Consider the following 14926-nt stretch of genomic DNA (forward strand, 5'->3'; position numbering starts at 1 on the left):
CAAAGTGGGGACACCGGTAACCAGTGGGCCAAGGTGGGGACACCAGTAACTAGTGGCCCAAAGCCAGGACACCGGTAACCAGTGGGCTAAAGCCAGGACACCAGAAACCCGTGGGCCAAAGCAGGGACTCCGGTAACCAGTGGGCCAAAGCCAGGACTCCGCTAATCAGTGGGCTAAATCAGGGACCCTGGTAACCAGTGGGCTAAAGACAGGACACCGGTAACCAGTGGCCCAAAGCGGGGACACCGGTAACCAGTCGGCCAAAGCGTGGACACCGGTAACCAGTGGGCCAAAGTGGGGACACCGGTAACCAGTGGGCTAAAGCCAGGACACCAGAAACCCGTGGGCCAAAGCAGGGACTCCGGTAACCAGTGGGCCAAAGCCAGGACTCCGCTAATCAGTGGGCTAAATCAGGGACCCTGGTAACCAGTGGGCTAAAGACAGGACACCGGTAACCAGTGGCCCAAAGCGGGGACACCGGTAACCAGTCGGCCAAAGCGTGGACACCGGTAACCAGTGGGCCAAAGCGTGGACACCGGTAACTAGTGAGCTAAAGCTGGTACACCGGTAACAGTGGGCCAAAGGGGGGACACCGGTAACCAGTAGGCTACAGCACTGACACCGGTAACCAGTGGGCCAGCGCCGGGACACCGGTAACTAGTGGGCTAAAGCAGTGACACTGGTAACCAGTGGGCTAAAGCAGGCACACCGGTAATCAGTGGGCTAAAGCGGGGACAGCGGTAACCAGTGGGCTAAAGGTGGGACACCGGTAACCAGTGAGCTAAAGCGGGGACACCGGTAACCAGTGGGCCAAAGCGGTGACACTGGTTACCAGTGGGCCAAAGCCACGACACCGGTAACCAGTGGGCCAAAGCGGGGACACCAGTAACCCGTGGGCAAAAGCAGGGACACCGGTAACAGTGGGCCAACGTGGGGACACCGGTAACCAGTGGGCCAAAGCAGGGACACCGGTAACCAGTGGGCTAAAGCAGGGACAGTGGTAACCAGTGGGAATATGCAGGGATACTGGTAACCAGTGGGCCAAAGTGGGGACACTGGTAACTAGTGGGCCAAAGCGGGGACACCGGTAACTAGTGGGCTAAAGCGGTGACACTGGTAACCAGTGGGCTAAAGCAGGCACACCAGTAATCAGTGGGCTAAAGCGGGGACAGCGGTAACCAGTGGGCTAAAGCGGGTCACCGGTAACCAGTGTGCTAAAGCGGGGACACCGGTAACCTGTGGGATAAAGCAGGGACACCGGTAACCAGTCAGCCAAAGCGGGGTCACCGGTAACCAGTGGGCCAAAGCGGGGACACCGGTAACCCGTGGGCCAAAGTGGGGACACCGGTAACCAGTGGGCTAAAGCCAGGACACCAGTAACCCGTGGGCCAAAGCGGGTACACCGGGAACCAGTGGGCCAAAGTGGGGACACCGGTAAGCAGTGGGCTAAAGCCAGGACACCAGTAACCCGTGGGCCAAAGCGGGTACACCGGGAACCAGTGGGCCAAAGCTAGGACTCCGCTAATCAGTGGGCTAAATCAGGGACCCTGGTAACCAGTGGGCTAAAGACAGGACACCGGTAACCAGTGGCCCAAAGCGGGGACATCGGTACCTAGTGGGCCAAAGCGTGGACATCGGTAACCAGTGGGCCAAAGTGGGGACACTGGTAACTAGTGGGCCAAAGCGGGGACACCGGTAACTAGTGGGCTAAAGCGGTGACACTGGTAACCAGTGGGCTGAAGCAGGCACACCGGTAATCAGTGGGCTAAAGCGGGGACAGCGGTAACCAGTGGGCTAAAGCGGGGACACCGGTAACCAGTGTGCTAAAGCGGGGACACTGGTAACCTGTGGGATAAAGCAGGGACACCGGTAACCAGTCAGCCAAAGCGGGGTCACCGGTAACCAATGGGCCAAAGCGGGGACACCGGTAACCCGTGGGCCAAAGTGGGGACACCGGTAACCAGTGGGCTAAAGCCAGGACACCAGTAACCCGTGGGCCAAAGCGGGTACACCGGGAACCAGTGGGCCAAAGTGGGGACACCGGTAAGCAGTGGGCTAAAGCCAGGACACCAGTAACCCGTGGGCCAAAGCGGGTACACCGGGAACCAGTGGGCCAAAGCTAGGACTCCGCTAATCAGTGGGCTAAATCAGGGACCCTGGTAACCAGTGGGCTAAAGACAGGACACCGGTAACCAGTGGGCCAAAGCGGGTACACCGGGAACCAGTGGGCCAAAGCCAGGACTCCGCTAATCAGTGTGCTAAATCAGGGACCCTGGTAACCAGTGGGCTAAAGACAGGACACCGGTAACCAGTGGCCCAAAGCGGGGACATCGGTAACTAGTGGGCCAAAGCGTGGACATCGGTAACCAGTGGGCCAAAGTGGGGACACCGGTAACCAGTGGGCCAAAGCGTGGACACCGGTAACCAGTGGGCTAAAGCTAGTACACCGGTAACAGTGGGCCCAAGGGGGGACACCGGTAACCAGTAGGCTAAAGCACTGACATCGGTAACCAGTGGGTCAGCGCCAGGACACCGGTAACCAGTGGGCCAGCGCCGAGCCACCGGTAACTAGTGGGCTAAAGCGGTGATACTGGTAACCAGTGGGCTAAAGCAGGCACACCGGTAATCAGTGGGCTAAAACCAGGACAGCGGTAACCAGTGGGCTAAAGATGGGACACCGGTAACCAGTGTGCTAAAGCGGGGACACCGGTAACCAGTGGGCCAAAGCAGGGACACCGGTAACCAGTGGGCTAAAGCGGGGACAGCGGTAACCAGTGGGCTAAAGCAGGGACACTAGTAACCAGTGGGCCAAAGTGGGGACACCGGTAACCAGTGGGCTAAAGCTAGGACTCCGCTAATCAGTGGGCTAAATCAGGGACCCTGGTAACCAGTGGGCTAAAGACAGGACACCGGTAACCAGTGGCCCAAAGCGGGGACATCGGTAACTAGTGGGCCAAAGCGTGGACATCGGTAACCAGTGGGCCAAAGTGGGGACACTGGTAACTAGTGGGCCAAAGCGGGGACACCGGTAACTAGTGGGCTAAAGCGGTGACACTGGTAACCAGTGGGCTGAAGCAGGCACACCGGTAATCAGTGGGCTAAAGCGGTGACACTGGTAACCAGTGGGCTGAAGCAGGCACACCGGTAATCAGTGGGCTAAAGCGGGGACAGCGGTAACCAGTGGGCTAAAGCGGGGACACCGATAACCAGTGTGCTAAAGCGGGGACACTGGTAACCTGTGGGATAAAGCAGGGACACCGGTAACCAGTCAGCCAAAGTGGGGTCACCGGTAACCAGTGGGCCAAAGCGGGGACACCGGTAACCCGTGGCCCAAAGCGGGGACATCGGTAACTAGTGGGCCAAAGCGTGGACATCGGTAACCAGTGGGCCAAAGTGGGGACACCGGTAACCAGTGGGCCAAAGCGTGGACACTGGTAACCAGTAGGCTAAAGCACTGACATCGGTAACCAGAGGGTCAGCGCCAGGACACCGGTAACCAGTGGGCCAGCGCCGAGCCACCGGTAACTAGCGGGGACAGCGGTAACCAGTGGGCTAAAGCAGGGACACTAGTAACCAGTGGGCCAAAGTGGGGACACCGGTAACCAGTGGGCTAAAGCTAGGACTCCGCTAATCAGTGGGCTAAATCAGGGACCCTGGTAACCAGTGGGCTAAAGACAGGACACCGGTAACCAGTGGCCCAAAGCGGGGACATCGGTAACTAGTGGGCCAAAGCGTGGACATCGGTAACCAGTGGGCCAAAGTGGGGACACTGGTAACTAGTGGGCCAAAGCGGGGACACCGGTAACTAGTGGGCTAAAGCGGTGACACTGGTAACCAGTGGGCTGAAGCAGGCACACCGGTAATCAGTGGGCTAAAGCGGGGACAGCGGTAACCAGTGGGCTAAAGCGGGGACACCGATAACCAGTGTGCTAAAGCGGGGACACTGGTAACCTGTGGGATAAAGCAGGGACACCGGTAACCAGTCAGCCAAAGCGGGGTCACCGGTAACCAGTGGGCCAAAGCGGGGACACCGGTAACCCGTGGGCCAAAGTGGGGACACCGGTAACCAGTGGGCTAAAGCCAGGACACCAGTAACCCGTGGGCCAAAGCGGGTACACCGGGAACCAGTGGGCCAAAGTGGGGACACCGGTAAGCAGTGGGCTAAAGCCAGGACACCAGTAACCCGTGGGCCAAAGCGGGTACACCGGGAACCAGTGGGCCAAAGCCAGGACTCCGCTAATCAGTGGGCTAAATCAGGGACCCTGGTAACCAGTGGGCTAAAGACAGGACACCGGTAACCAGTGGCCCAAAGCGGGGACATCGGTAACTAGTGGGCCAAAGCGTGGACATCGGTAACCAGTGGGCCAAAGTGGGGACACCGGTAACCAGTGGGCCAAAGCGTGGACACCGGTAACCAGTGGGCTAAAGCTAGTACACCGGTAACAGTGGGCCCAAGGGGGGACACCGGTAACCAGTAGGCTAAAGCACTGACATCGGTAACCAGTGGGTCAGCGCCAGGACACCGGTAACCAGTGGGCCAGCGCCGAGCCACCGGTAACTAGTGGGCTAAAGCGGTGATACTGGTAACCAGTGGGCTAAAGCAGGCACACCGGTAATCAGTGGGCTAAAGCCAGGACAGCGGTAACCAGTGGGCTAAAGATGGGACACCGGTAACCAGTGTGCTAAAGCGGGGACACCGGTAACCAGTGGGCCAAAGCAGGGACACCGGTAACCAGTGGGCTAAAGCGGGGACAGCGGTAACCAGTGGGCTAAAGCAGGGACACTAGTAACCAGTGGGCCAAAGTGGGGACACCGGTAACCAGTGGGCTAAAGCGGGGACACCGGTAACCAGTGGGCTAAAGCAGGGACACCGGTAACCAGTCAGCCAAAGCGGGGTCACCAGTAACCAGTGGGCTAAAGCAGCGACACCGGTAAAAAGTGGGCCAAAGCGGGGACACTGGTAACCAGTGGGCCAAAGTGGGGTCACCGTTAACCAGTGGGCTAAAGTGGGGACTCCGGTAACCAGTGGGCCAAAGCCGGGACACCAGTAAACAGTGGGCCAAAGCTGGGACACCGGTAACCAATGGGCCAAAGCAGGGACACCGGTAACCAGTGGGTCAAAGCCAGGACACAGGCAAACAATTGCCCAAAGCAGGGACACCAGTAACCAGTAGCTAAAGCAGGACACCGGTAAAAAGTGGGCCAAAGCGGGGACACCGGTAACCAGTGGGCCAAAGTGGGGTCACCGTTAACCAGTGGGCTAAAGTGGGGACTCCGGTAACCAGTGGGCCAAAGCCGGGACACCAGTAAACAGTGGGCCAAAGCTGGGACACCAGTAACCAATGGGCCAAAGCAGGGACACCGGTAACCAGTGGGCCAAAGCCGGGACACAGGCAAACAATCGCCCAAAGCAGGGACAACAGTAACCAGTGGGCTAAAGCAGGGACATCGGTAACTAGTGGGCCAAAGCGGGGACACCGGTAACCAGTGGGCTAAAGCGGGGACACTGGTAGCCAGCGGGCCAAAGCGGGGACACTAGTATCAGTGGGCCAAAGCCGGGACACAGGTAACCAGTGAGCCAAAGCCGGGACACAGGTAACCAGTGGGCCAAAGCTGGGACACCGGTAAGCAGTGGGCTAAAGCCAGGACACCAGTAACCCGTGGGCCAAAGCGGGTACACCGGGAACCAGTGGGCCAAAGCCAGGACTCCGCTAATCAGTGGGCTAAATCAGGGACCCTGGTAACCAGTGGGCTAAAGACAGGACACCGGTAACCAGTGGCCCAAAGCGGGGACATCGGTAACTAGTGGGCCAAAGCGTGGACATCGGACACCAGTGGGCCAAAGTGGGGACACCGGTAACCAGTGGGCCAAAGTGTGGACACCAGTAACCAGTGGGCTAAAGCTGGTACACCGGTAACAGTGGGCCCAAGGGGGGACACCGGTAACCAGTAGGCTAAAGCACTGACACCGGTAACCAGTGGGCCAGCGCCGGGCCACCGGTAACTAGTGGGTTAAAGCGGTGACACTGGTAACCAGTGGGCTAAAGCAGGCACACCGGTAATCAGTGGGCTAAAGCCGGGACAGCGGTAACCAGTGGGCTAAAGATGGGACACCGATAACCAGTGTGCTATAGCGGGGACACCGGTAACCAGTGGGCCAAAGCAGGGACAGCGGTAACCAGTGGGCTAAAGCAGGGACACTGGTAACCAGTGGGCCAGCGTGGGGACACCGGTAACCAGTGGGCTAAAGCGGGGACACCGGTAACCAGTGGGCTAAAGCAGGGACACTAGTAACCAGTGGGCCAAAGTGGGGACACCGGTAACCAGTGGGCTAAAGCGGGGACACCGGTAACCAGTGGGCTAAAGCAGGGACACCGGTAACCAGTCAGCCAAAGCGGGGTCACCAGTAACCAGTGGGCTAAAGCAGCGACACCGGTAAAAAGTGGGCCAAAGCGGGGACACTGGTAACCAGTGGGCCAAAGTGGGGTCACCGTTAACCAGTGGGCTAAAGTGGGGACTCCGGTAACCAGTGGGCCAAAGCCGGGACACCAGTAAACAGTGGGCCAAAGCTGGGACACCGGTAACCAATGGGCCAAAGCAGGGACACCGGTAACCAGTGGGTCAAAGCCAGGACACAGGCAAACAATTGCCCAAAGCAGGGACACCAGTAACCAGTAGCTAAAGCAGGACACCGGTAAAAAGTGGGCCAAAGCGGGGACACCGGTAACCAGTGGGCCAAAGTGGGGTCACCGTTAACCAGTGGGCTAAAGTGGGGACTCCGGTAACCAGTGGGCCAAAGCCGGGACACCAGTAAACAGTGGGCCAAAGCTGGGACACCAGTAACCAATGGGCCAAAGCAGGGACACCGGTAACCAGTGGGCCAAAGCCGGGACACAGGCAAACAATCGCCCAAAGCAGGGACAACAGTAACCAGTGGGCTAAAGCAGGGACATCGGTAACTAGTGGGCCAAAGCGGGGACACCGGTAACCAGTGGGCTAAAGCGGGGACACTGGTAGCCAGCGGGCCAAAGCGGGGACACTAGTATCAGTGGGCCAAAGCCGGGACACAGGTAACCAGTGAGCCAAAGCCGGGACACAGGTAACCAGTGGGCCAAAGCTGGGACACCGGTAAGCAGTGGGCTAAAGCCAGGACACCAGTAACCCGTGGGCCAAAGCGGGTACACCGGGAACCAGTGGGCCAAAGCCAGGACTCCGCTAATCAGTGGGCTAAATCAGGGACCCTGGTAACCAGTGGGCTAAAGACAGGACACCGGTAACCAGTGGCCCAAAGCGGGGACATCGGTAACTAGTGGGCCAAAGCGTGGACATCGGACACCAGTGGGCCAAAGTGGGGACACCGGTAACCAGTGGGCCAAAGTGTGGACACCAGTAACCAGTGGGCTAAAGCTGGTACACCGGTAACAGTGGGCCCAAGGGGGGACACCGGTAACCAGTAGGCTAAAGCACTGACACCGGTAACCAGTGGGCCAGCGCCGGGCCACCGGTAACTAGTGGGTTAAAGCGGTGACACTGGTAACCAGTGGGCTAAAGCAGGCACACCGGTAATCAGTGGGCTAAAGCCGGGACAGCGGTAACCAGTGGGCTAAAGATGGGACACCGATAACCAGTGTGCTATAGCGGGGACACCGGTAACCAGTGGGCCAAAGCAGGGACAGCGGTAACCAGTGGGCTAAAGCAGGGACACTGGTAACCAGTGGGCCAGCGTGGGGACACCGGTAACCAGTGGGCTAAAGCGGGGACACCGGTAACCAGTGGGCTAAAGCAGGGACACTAGTAACCAGTGGGCCAAAGTGGGGACACCGGTAACCAGTGGGCTAAAGCGGGGACACCGGTAACCAGTGGGCTAAAGCAGGGACACCGGTAACCAGTCAGCCAAAGCGGGGTCACCAGTAACCAGTGGGCTAAAGCAGCGACACCGGTAAAAAGTGGGCCAAAGCGGGGACACTGGTAACCAGTGGGCCAAAGTGGGGTCACCGTTAACCAGTGGGCTAAAGTGGGGACTCCGGTAACCAGTGGGCCAAAGCCGGGACACCAGTAAACAGTGGGCCAAAGCTGGGACACCGGTAACCAATGGGCCAAAGCAGGGACACCGGTAACCAGTGGGTCAAAGCCAGGACACAGGCAAACAATTGCCCAAAGCAGGGACACCAGTAACCAGTAGCTAAAGCAGGACACCGGTAAAAAGTGGGCCAAAGCGGGGACACCGGTAACCAGTGGGCCAAAGTGGGGTCACCGTTAACCAGTGGGCTAAAGTGGGGACTCCGGTAACCAGTGGGCCAAAGCCGGGACACCAGTAAACAGTGGGCCAAAGCTGGGACACCAGTAACCAATGGGCCAAAGCAGGGACACCGGTAACCAGTGGGCCAAAGCCGGGACACAGGCAAACAATCGCCCAAAGCAGGGACAACAGTAACCAGTGGGCTAAAGCAGGGACATCGGTAACTAGTGGGCCAAAGCGGGGACACCGGTAACCAGTGGGCTAAAGCGGGGACACTGGTAGCCAGCGGGCCAAAGCGGGGACACTAGTATCAGTGGGCCAAAGCCGGGACACAGGTAACCAGTGAGCCAAAGCCGGGACACAGGTAACCAGTGGGCCAAAGCTGGGACACCGGTAAGCAGTGGGCTAAAGCCAGGACACCGGTAACCAGTGGGCCAAAGCCAGGACTCCGCTAATCAGTGGGCTAAATCAGGGACCCTGGTAACCAGTGGGCTAAAGACAGGACACCGGTAACCAGTGGCCCAAAGCGGGGACATCGGTAACTAGTGGGCCAAAGCGTGGACATCGGTAACCAGTGGGCCAAAGTGGGGACACCGGTAACCAGTGGGCCAAAGTGTGGACACCAGTAACCAGTGGGCTAAAGCTGGTACACCGGTAACAGTGGGCCCAAGGGGGGACACCGGTAACCAGTAGGCTAAAGCACTGACACCGGTAACCAGTGGGCCAGCGCCAGGACACCGGTAACCAGTGGGCCAGCGCCGGGCCACCGGTAACTAGTGGGTTAAAGCGGTGACACTGGTAACCAGTGGGCTAAAGCAGGCACACCGGTAATCAGTGGGCTAACGCCGGGACAGCGGTAACCAGTGGGCTAAAGATGGGACACCGATAACCAGTGTGCTAAAGCGGGGACACCGGTAACCAGTGGGCCAAAGCAGGGACACCGGTAACCAGTGGGCTAAAGCGGGGACAGCGGTAACCAGTGGGCTAAAGCAGGGACACTGGTAACCAGTGGGCCAACGTGGGGACACCGGTAACCAGTGGGCTAAAGCGGGGACACCGGTAACCAGTGGGCTAAAGCAGGGACACCGGTAACCAGTCAGCCAAAGCGGGGTCACCAGTAACCAGTGGGCTAAAGCAGCGACACCGGTAAAAAGTGGGCCAAAGCGGGGACACTGGTAACCAGTGGGCCAAAGTGGGGTCACTGTTAACCAGTGGGCTAAAGTGGGGACTCCGGTAACCAGTGGGCCAAAGCCGGAACACCAGTAAACAGTGGGCCAAAGCTGGGACACCGGTAACCAATGGGCCAAAGCAGGGACACCGGTAACCAGTGGGCCAAAGCTGGGACACCGGTAACCAGTGGGCCAAAGCCGGGACACCGGTAACCAGTGGGCCAAAGCTGGGACACCGGTAACCAGTGGGCCAAAGCCGGGACACAGGCAAACAATCGCCCAAAGCAGGGACAACAATAACCAGTGGGCTAAAGCAGGGACATCGGTAACTAGTGGGCCAAAGTGGGGGCACCGGTAACCAGTGGGCTAAAGCGGGGACACTGGTAGCCAGCGGGCCAAAGCGGGGACACTAGTATCAGTGGGCCAAAGCCGGGACACAGGTAACCAGTGAGCCAAAGCCGGGACACAGGTAACCAGTGGGCCAAAGCTGGGATACCGGTAATCAGTAGGCTAAAGCCCACTTTACTCAGCGAGTCGTGAGTTCATGGAATGCACTGCCAGTAGCAGTGGTGGACTCTCCCTCTTTATGGGCATTTAAACGGGCATTGGATAGGCATATGGAGGATAGTGGGCTAGTGTAGGTTAGGTGGGCTTGGACCGGTGCAACATCGAGGGCCAAAGGGCCTGTACTGCGCTGTATTTTTCTATGTTCTATGTTCTAACCAGTGGGCTAAAGTAGTGACCCCAGTATCCAGTGGGCCAAAGCCGGGACACGGGTAAACAATCGCCCAAAGTAGGGACACCAGTAACTTGTGGGCCAAAGCAGGGACACCGGTAACCAGTGGGCCAAAGCAGGGACACCAGTAATCAGTGGGCCAAAGCAGGGACACTGGTAACCAGTGGGCCAAAGCAGGGACACCAGTAACCAGTGGGCCAAAGCAGGGACACCGGTAACCAGTGGGCCAAAGCAGGAACACCGGTAACCAGTGGGCCAAAACAGGGACACCAGTAACCAGTGGGCCAAAGCAGGGACACCGGTGAACAGCCGAGAAGAATTGTCAGTTGCAAAGTATCAACCTAGGACCTCTGACCTGCAGGGATGTAGATGCTGCTCCAATCAGGAGACCCAAAGACTGCGCCACCAATGATGTCATAGTCCCCAAAGCTGCGAACAGAATGAAGCGCAGAGCATCGCATGGTTGTGATGTCATCCAGTATACGATGCTGCAGTAAGCCACAGGAAACATCACCTAAAAAAACCAAATCACAGCAATCAATTCTCAACAGAGTTCCATCAGCATGTGTTAACCCTTCTGTCCCGTGCTTTTAGATACGGATAAGAGCTCCACCCAATTCCACCACCCCGCCATTCCCGCTCTTCCCTTCTCTTCCCATCCCATGAGATCTGGCATTATTCCAGCTGAGATCAAGCAGGTAAGGAACATGGGAAGAAGCAGGAGTGATTTACAAGAACAAACGGGATAAATGTGGCCTGTTCAGTGTTGAAAGGATATGAGTGCATATCCGTGTCCATGATATCTAATGCTAAAGAACTGCTTCAAATCAGACTGACCAGAATGAGAGGGGAGTAGGTTCAAATGAAGAGAAAGGTAAAGTAGACAGTGAAATTTGGATGGTTCTCAACAAGGAATGATAATTATGCAAAATGTCTCTGGCATAGTTTAGTTGGGTTTATTTTAAGAAATAGCTGGCAGCTGTGGTGAGACGTTCATTCTATGAGCAAAGATGGGCCAAGTACTCATTTATTTATTAGTCCTGTGCTTTGAAAACTAGGAGATACAGTGGTCATGCTTTTTCCTCTGTGGCCTCTGATAGTATGTGTGAGCCCCACATCCTGTCGTGGTCTGGACCTGGGCTATTGGTCTTTTTGTAGTCACATATGGTAGGGCCTTTTTCTGATGAATCAGTGACTGTGTGTGTGTGTGTCTGTATGTGTGTGTGTGTGTGCCTCTGTGTGTCTGTGTGTGTACACACACCAAGGGCTGTAGTAACTGAAGTCAGGAGTGTCACCATCATCATTCAAACTCTAATGAGGGACAGGTAATAAATATAAGCCCAGTCAGTGATGCCACATCATATGAATGAATAAACAAAATCATTAGAAGAGGGCTGATCATTGAGGTGTTTAGAATCATGACAGGATAAGAGAAGTACATGTGAGCAGGAGTTACAACAGTAACTAACTGGAGTGACAAATCAGTAAATCTTCAGGCCATTGGAGAAGTAGTTTTCACCAAGACCTTACCTGGAAGGGAACATCTGCCATTGTCTTTGCCAGGTAGTAGGCCTTTAGGCTGTACCAGTAGTTTAGATGTTCCCGAAGGAAAACTCCCATCTCCAGTGGAACTGTAAAAAAGAGAAAGCAACCCAGTCAGATTGATCCCAAAGCAACATGTTAGTTCAGGTTTCAGTTACTGACCTGCAAGCCCTGCGTTTCCCAGGATTGTTAATGGCAGGGTTCAGGACTAACCATTTCGTAACAGAAATGGTCGAGGAGGGTTTTCCTTCTTAGTGATGCACTAAGAAGCACATCCTGATGATTTCATTCACAAAACACTAATCAGTGAGGAACTGCACTGGTAGCTGCAAAAGGAATTTCAACAAATCCCTCTCCCCAGGGCAAACTGTTTTTTGACGATGCAACTTAACAGCATTCAAGTGCTGAATCGTGCGAATGTGGTTAAAGATAATTCAACCCTCAGTCCAAATTCCCCTTCCAGAAAGGTTGCAATCATTTTACAAGTTGTTTTCAAATTGGTGTGTACTTCACAGCTAATCAAGAGATATAGGGAATGGAAGGGCAGCAGGTTTGATAGGGCAGTGGAAAGTCCTAAACAAAAGAGTTTGTAAGATGGGGCCAGATTTTGCCACAGAGCTGAGTTTGAAGGCTGATGGGTCAGGGATTCTACACAGGAATGTGGTATGCTGTTCCGAACACGTTGCTATTCCCAGAGAAGTTTCCGCAGCAGGGTCTTGGGAAGGAGACTTCCCGAGAGGGAAGCGGTTGGAAATCAATGAGTCTCATTACTAATCCAATACAAGGGGAGGGCGGGTGCTGCACATCAGGTGATTCCTCACTGAGACAATGGATCAAATACAATAGGTTGAGAGTAGCATTGAAGAGGAAAGGTTGTCAAAGTGGTACGGCACAGTGGCTCAGTGGTTAGCACTGCTGCTTCGCAATGCCAGGGACTCAGGTTCAATTCCAGATATGGGCGCAGTGGAGTCTACGTCAAGTTTTCATATTCTCCCTGAGTCTGGTCTGCTTCCCTCCCACAAAAATGTGCAGTTTAGGTGGAATGGCTGTGCTAAATTGTCTGGTAGTGTCCATGGATATGGATTAGTCATGATAAATGTGGGCTTATGGGGATGGATTGAGGGTGAGGTGGATCTGGGTGGCTCTTCAGAGGGTCAGTGCAGATTTGATAGGCTGGTTAGCTTCTATTTGCAGTGTAGGAATCATGTGATAAAGAAAGAGTATAACAATCTCATGGCAGCCACTTAAGAGAGAGATTCCAACGATCTTATACTGCTTATAAACTGTAAGTAGATAGTAATGGATCTGGCTGGGACAGAGAGGGTGATAAACATCCACAGCAAGACATAGAGTCATAGAGGTGTACAGCATAGAAACAGTCCCTTTGGTCCAACCCGTCCATGCCAACCAGATATCCCAATCCAATCCAGTCCCACCTGCCAGCACCTGGCCCATATCCCTCCAAACTCTTCCTATTCATATCCCCATCCAAATGCCTCTTAAATGTTGCAATTGTACCAGCCTCCAGCACTTCCTCTGGCAGCTCATTCCATACACATACCACCCTCTGCGTGAAAAAGTTACCCCTTAGGTCTTTCTTACATCTTTCCCCTCTCACCCTAAACCTATGCCCTCTAGTTCTGGACTCCCTGACCCCAGGGAAGATACTTTGTCTATTTATCCTATCCATGCCCCTCATGACTTTATAAATTTCTATAAGGTCACCCCTTACCCCCCGACATTCCAGGGGAAACAGCCCCAGCCTATTCAGCCTCTCCCTACTGCTCAAATCCTCCAACCCTGGCAACATCCTTATAAATCTTTTCTGAACCCTTTCAAGATTCACAACATCTTTCCGATAGGAAGACCAGAACTGCATTCAATATTCCAAAACTGGCCTAACCAATGTCCTGTACAGCATGACCTTCCAACCCCTGTACTCAATACTCTGACCAATAAAGGAAAGCATATCAAAGGCCTTCTTCACTATCCTATCTTCCTGCGACTCCACTTTCAACCTGTACTCCAAGGTCTCTTTGCTCAGCAACACTCCCTAGGACCTTATCATTAAGTGTATAAGTCCTGCTAAGATTTGCTTTTCCAAAATACAGCACCTCGCATTTATCTGAATTAAACTCTATCTGCCACTGCTCAGCCCATTGGCCCATCTGGTCCAGATCCTGTTGTAAGCTGAGGTAACCCTCTTCGCTGTCCACTGCACCTCTAATTTTAGTGTCATCTGTAAACTTACTAATTATATCTCATGCTCACATCCAAACGTTTATATATATGATGAAAAGTGGTGGTCCCAGCACCGATCCTTGTGGCACTCCACAGGCCTCCAGTCTGAAAAACAACCCTCCACTACCTCCCTCTGTCTTCTACCTTTGAGCCAGTTCTGTATCCAAATGGCTAGTTCTCCCTGCATTCCATGATAACTAACCTTGCTAACCAGTCTCCTATGGGGAACCTTGTCGAACGTCTTACTGAAGTCCATACAGATCATGTCCACCGCTCTGCCCTCCTTTACAAGTTATTTGATCAGATGAATACTTGAAGAACTTTTCAGCTTGTGGAAGAGACTAGATTAGATTAGTTACAGTGTGGAAACAGGCCCTTCAGCCCAAGAAGTCCACATCGACCCTCCAAGGAGCAACCCACTCAGACCCATTCCCCTACATTTACCCCTTCACCTAACTCGAACAATGTTTTAGACTAAGAGGTCTACCTTTTGAGATGCAGAAATCATTTGTTTGTGAGGGTTATTAGTCCGTGGAACTTGATTCCCCAGGAATGGGGGGAGGCAGGGTTTTATTCAAGGCTGATTTCGATAAATATTTGATGGATAATGGAGTTAAGGGTCATGGGGGACATGGACAGATCAGAAAGTGGGATCGAGACTACACCAGATCTTAACAAATGGCAAAGCAACTTCAAAAGACCAAATGAGCTAATCTTGTCCCCAAAATCCAATGTTCCAATGAGTTTTTTTAACATCAATATTTACCAAGGAAGGAGGACCTGAAAAAATATGACTGTAAATGGAAACAGTGGAGGCAATGGATCATCTGAAAACTGAAAGGAAGGTGGTTCTGCGTTTAAGGGGAGATTTACCCAGTAATTGGTTGTCTGTGGCAAATTCGTACAGGGGGGGTAGGACCCGGACACCATCAGGGTGTGGACGTCCAATATCAGGGTCCTAACACCCGCCAAAACAATTCAGCCCCATGAGTTTTGAAC

The 14926-nt window shown here is 54.5% G+C and overlaps 1 protein-coding gene across 1 annotated transcript in view; it reads right to left on the reverse strand.

The window, feature by feature from the left end:
• Positions 1-14926, reverse strand: part of LOC122555409 (ATP-binding cassette sub-family G member 1) — a 93665-nt gene that overhangs the window by 17721 nt on the left and 61018 nt on the right. The window contains exons 12-13 of the mRNA XM_043701392.2: positions 11675-11775; positions 10500-10658 (exon numbers count right to left, since the gene is read on the reverse strand). Coding sequence (XP_043557327.1) covers positions 10500-10658; positions 11675-11775 — 260 coding nt within the window. The remainder of the gene's footprint in view (positions 1-10499; positions 10659-11674; positions 11776-14926) is intronic.

The sequence above is a fragment of the Chiloscyllium plagiosum genome, unplaced genomic scaffold (assembly GCF_037043375.1).
Source record: "Chiloscyllium plagiosum isolate Xiang-an unplaced genomic scaffold, Cpla_swu_hap1 HiC_scaffold_12, whole genome shotgun sequence".
Taxonomy (NCBI): Eukaryota; Metazoa; Chordata; class Chondrichthyes; order Orectolobiformes; family Hemiscylliidae; genus Chiloscyllium; species Chiloscyllium plagiosum.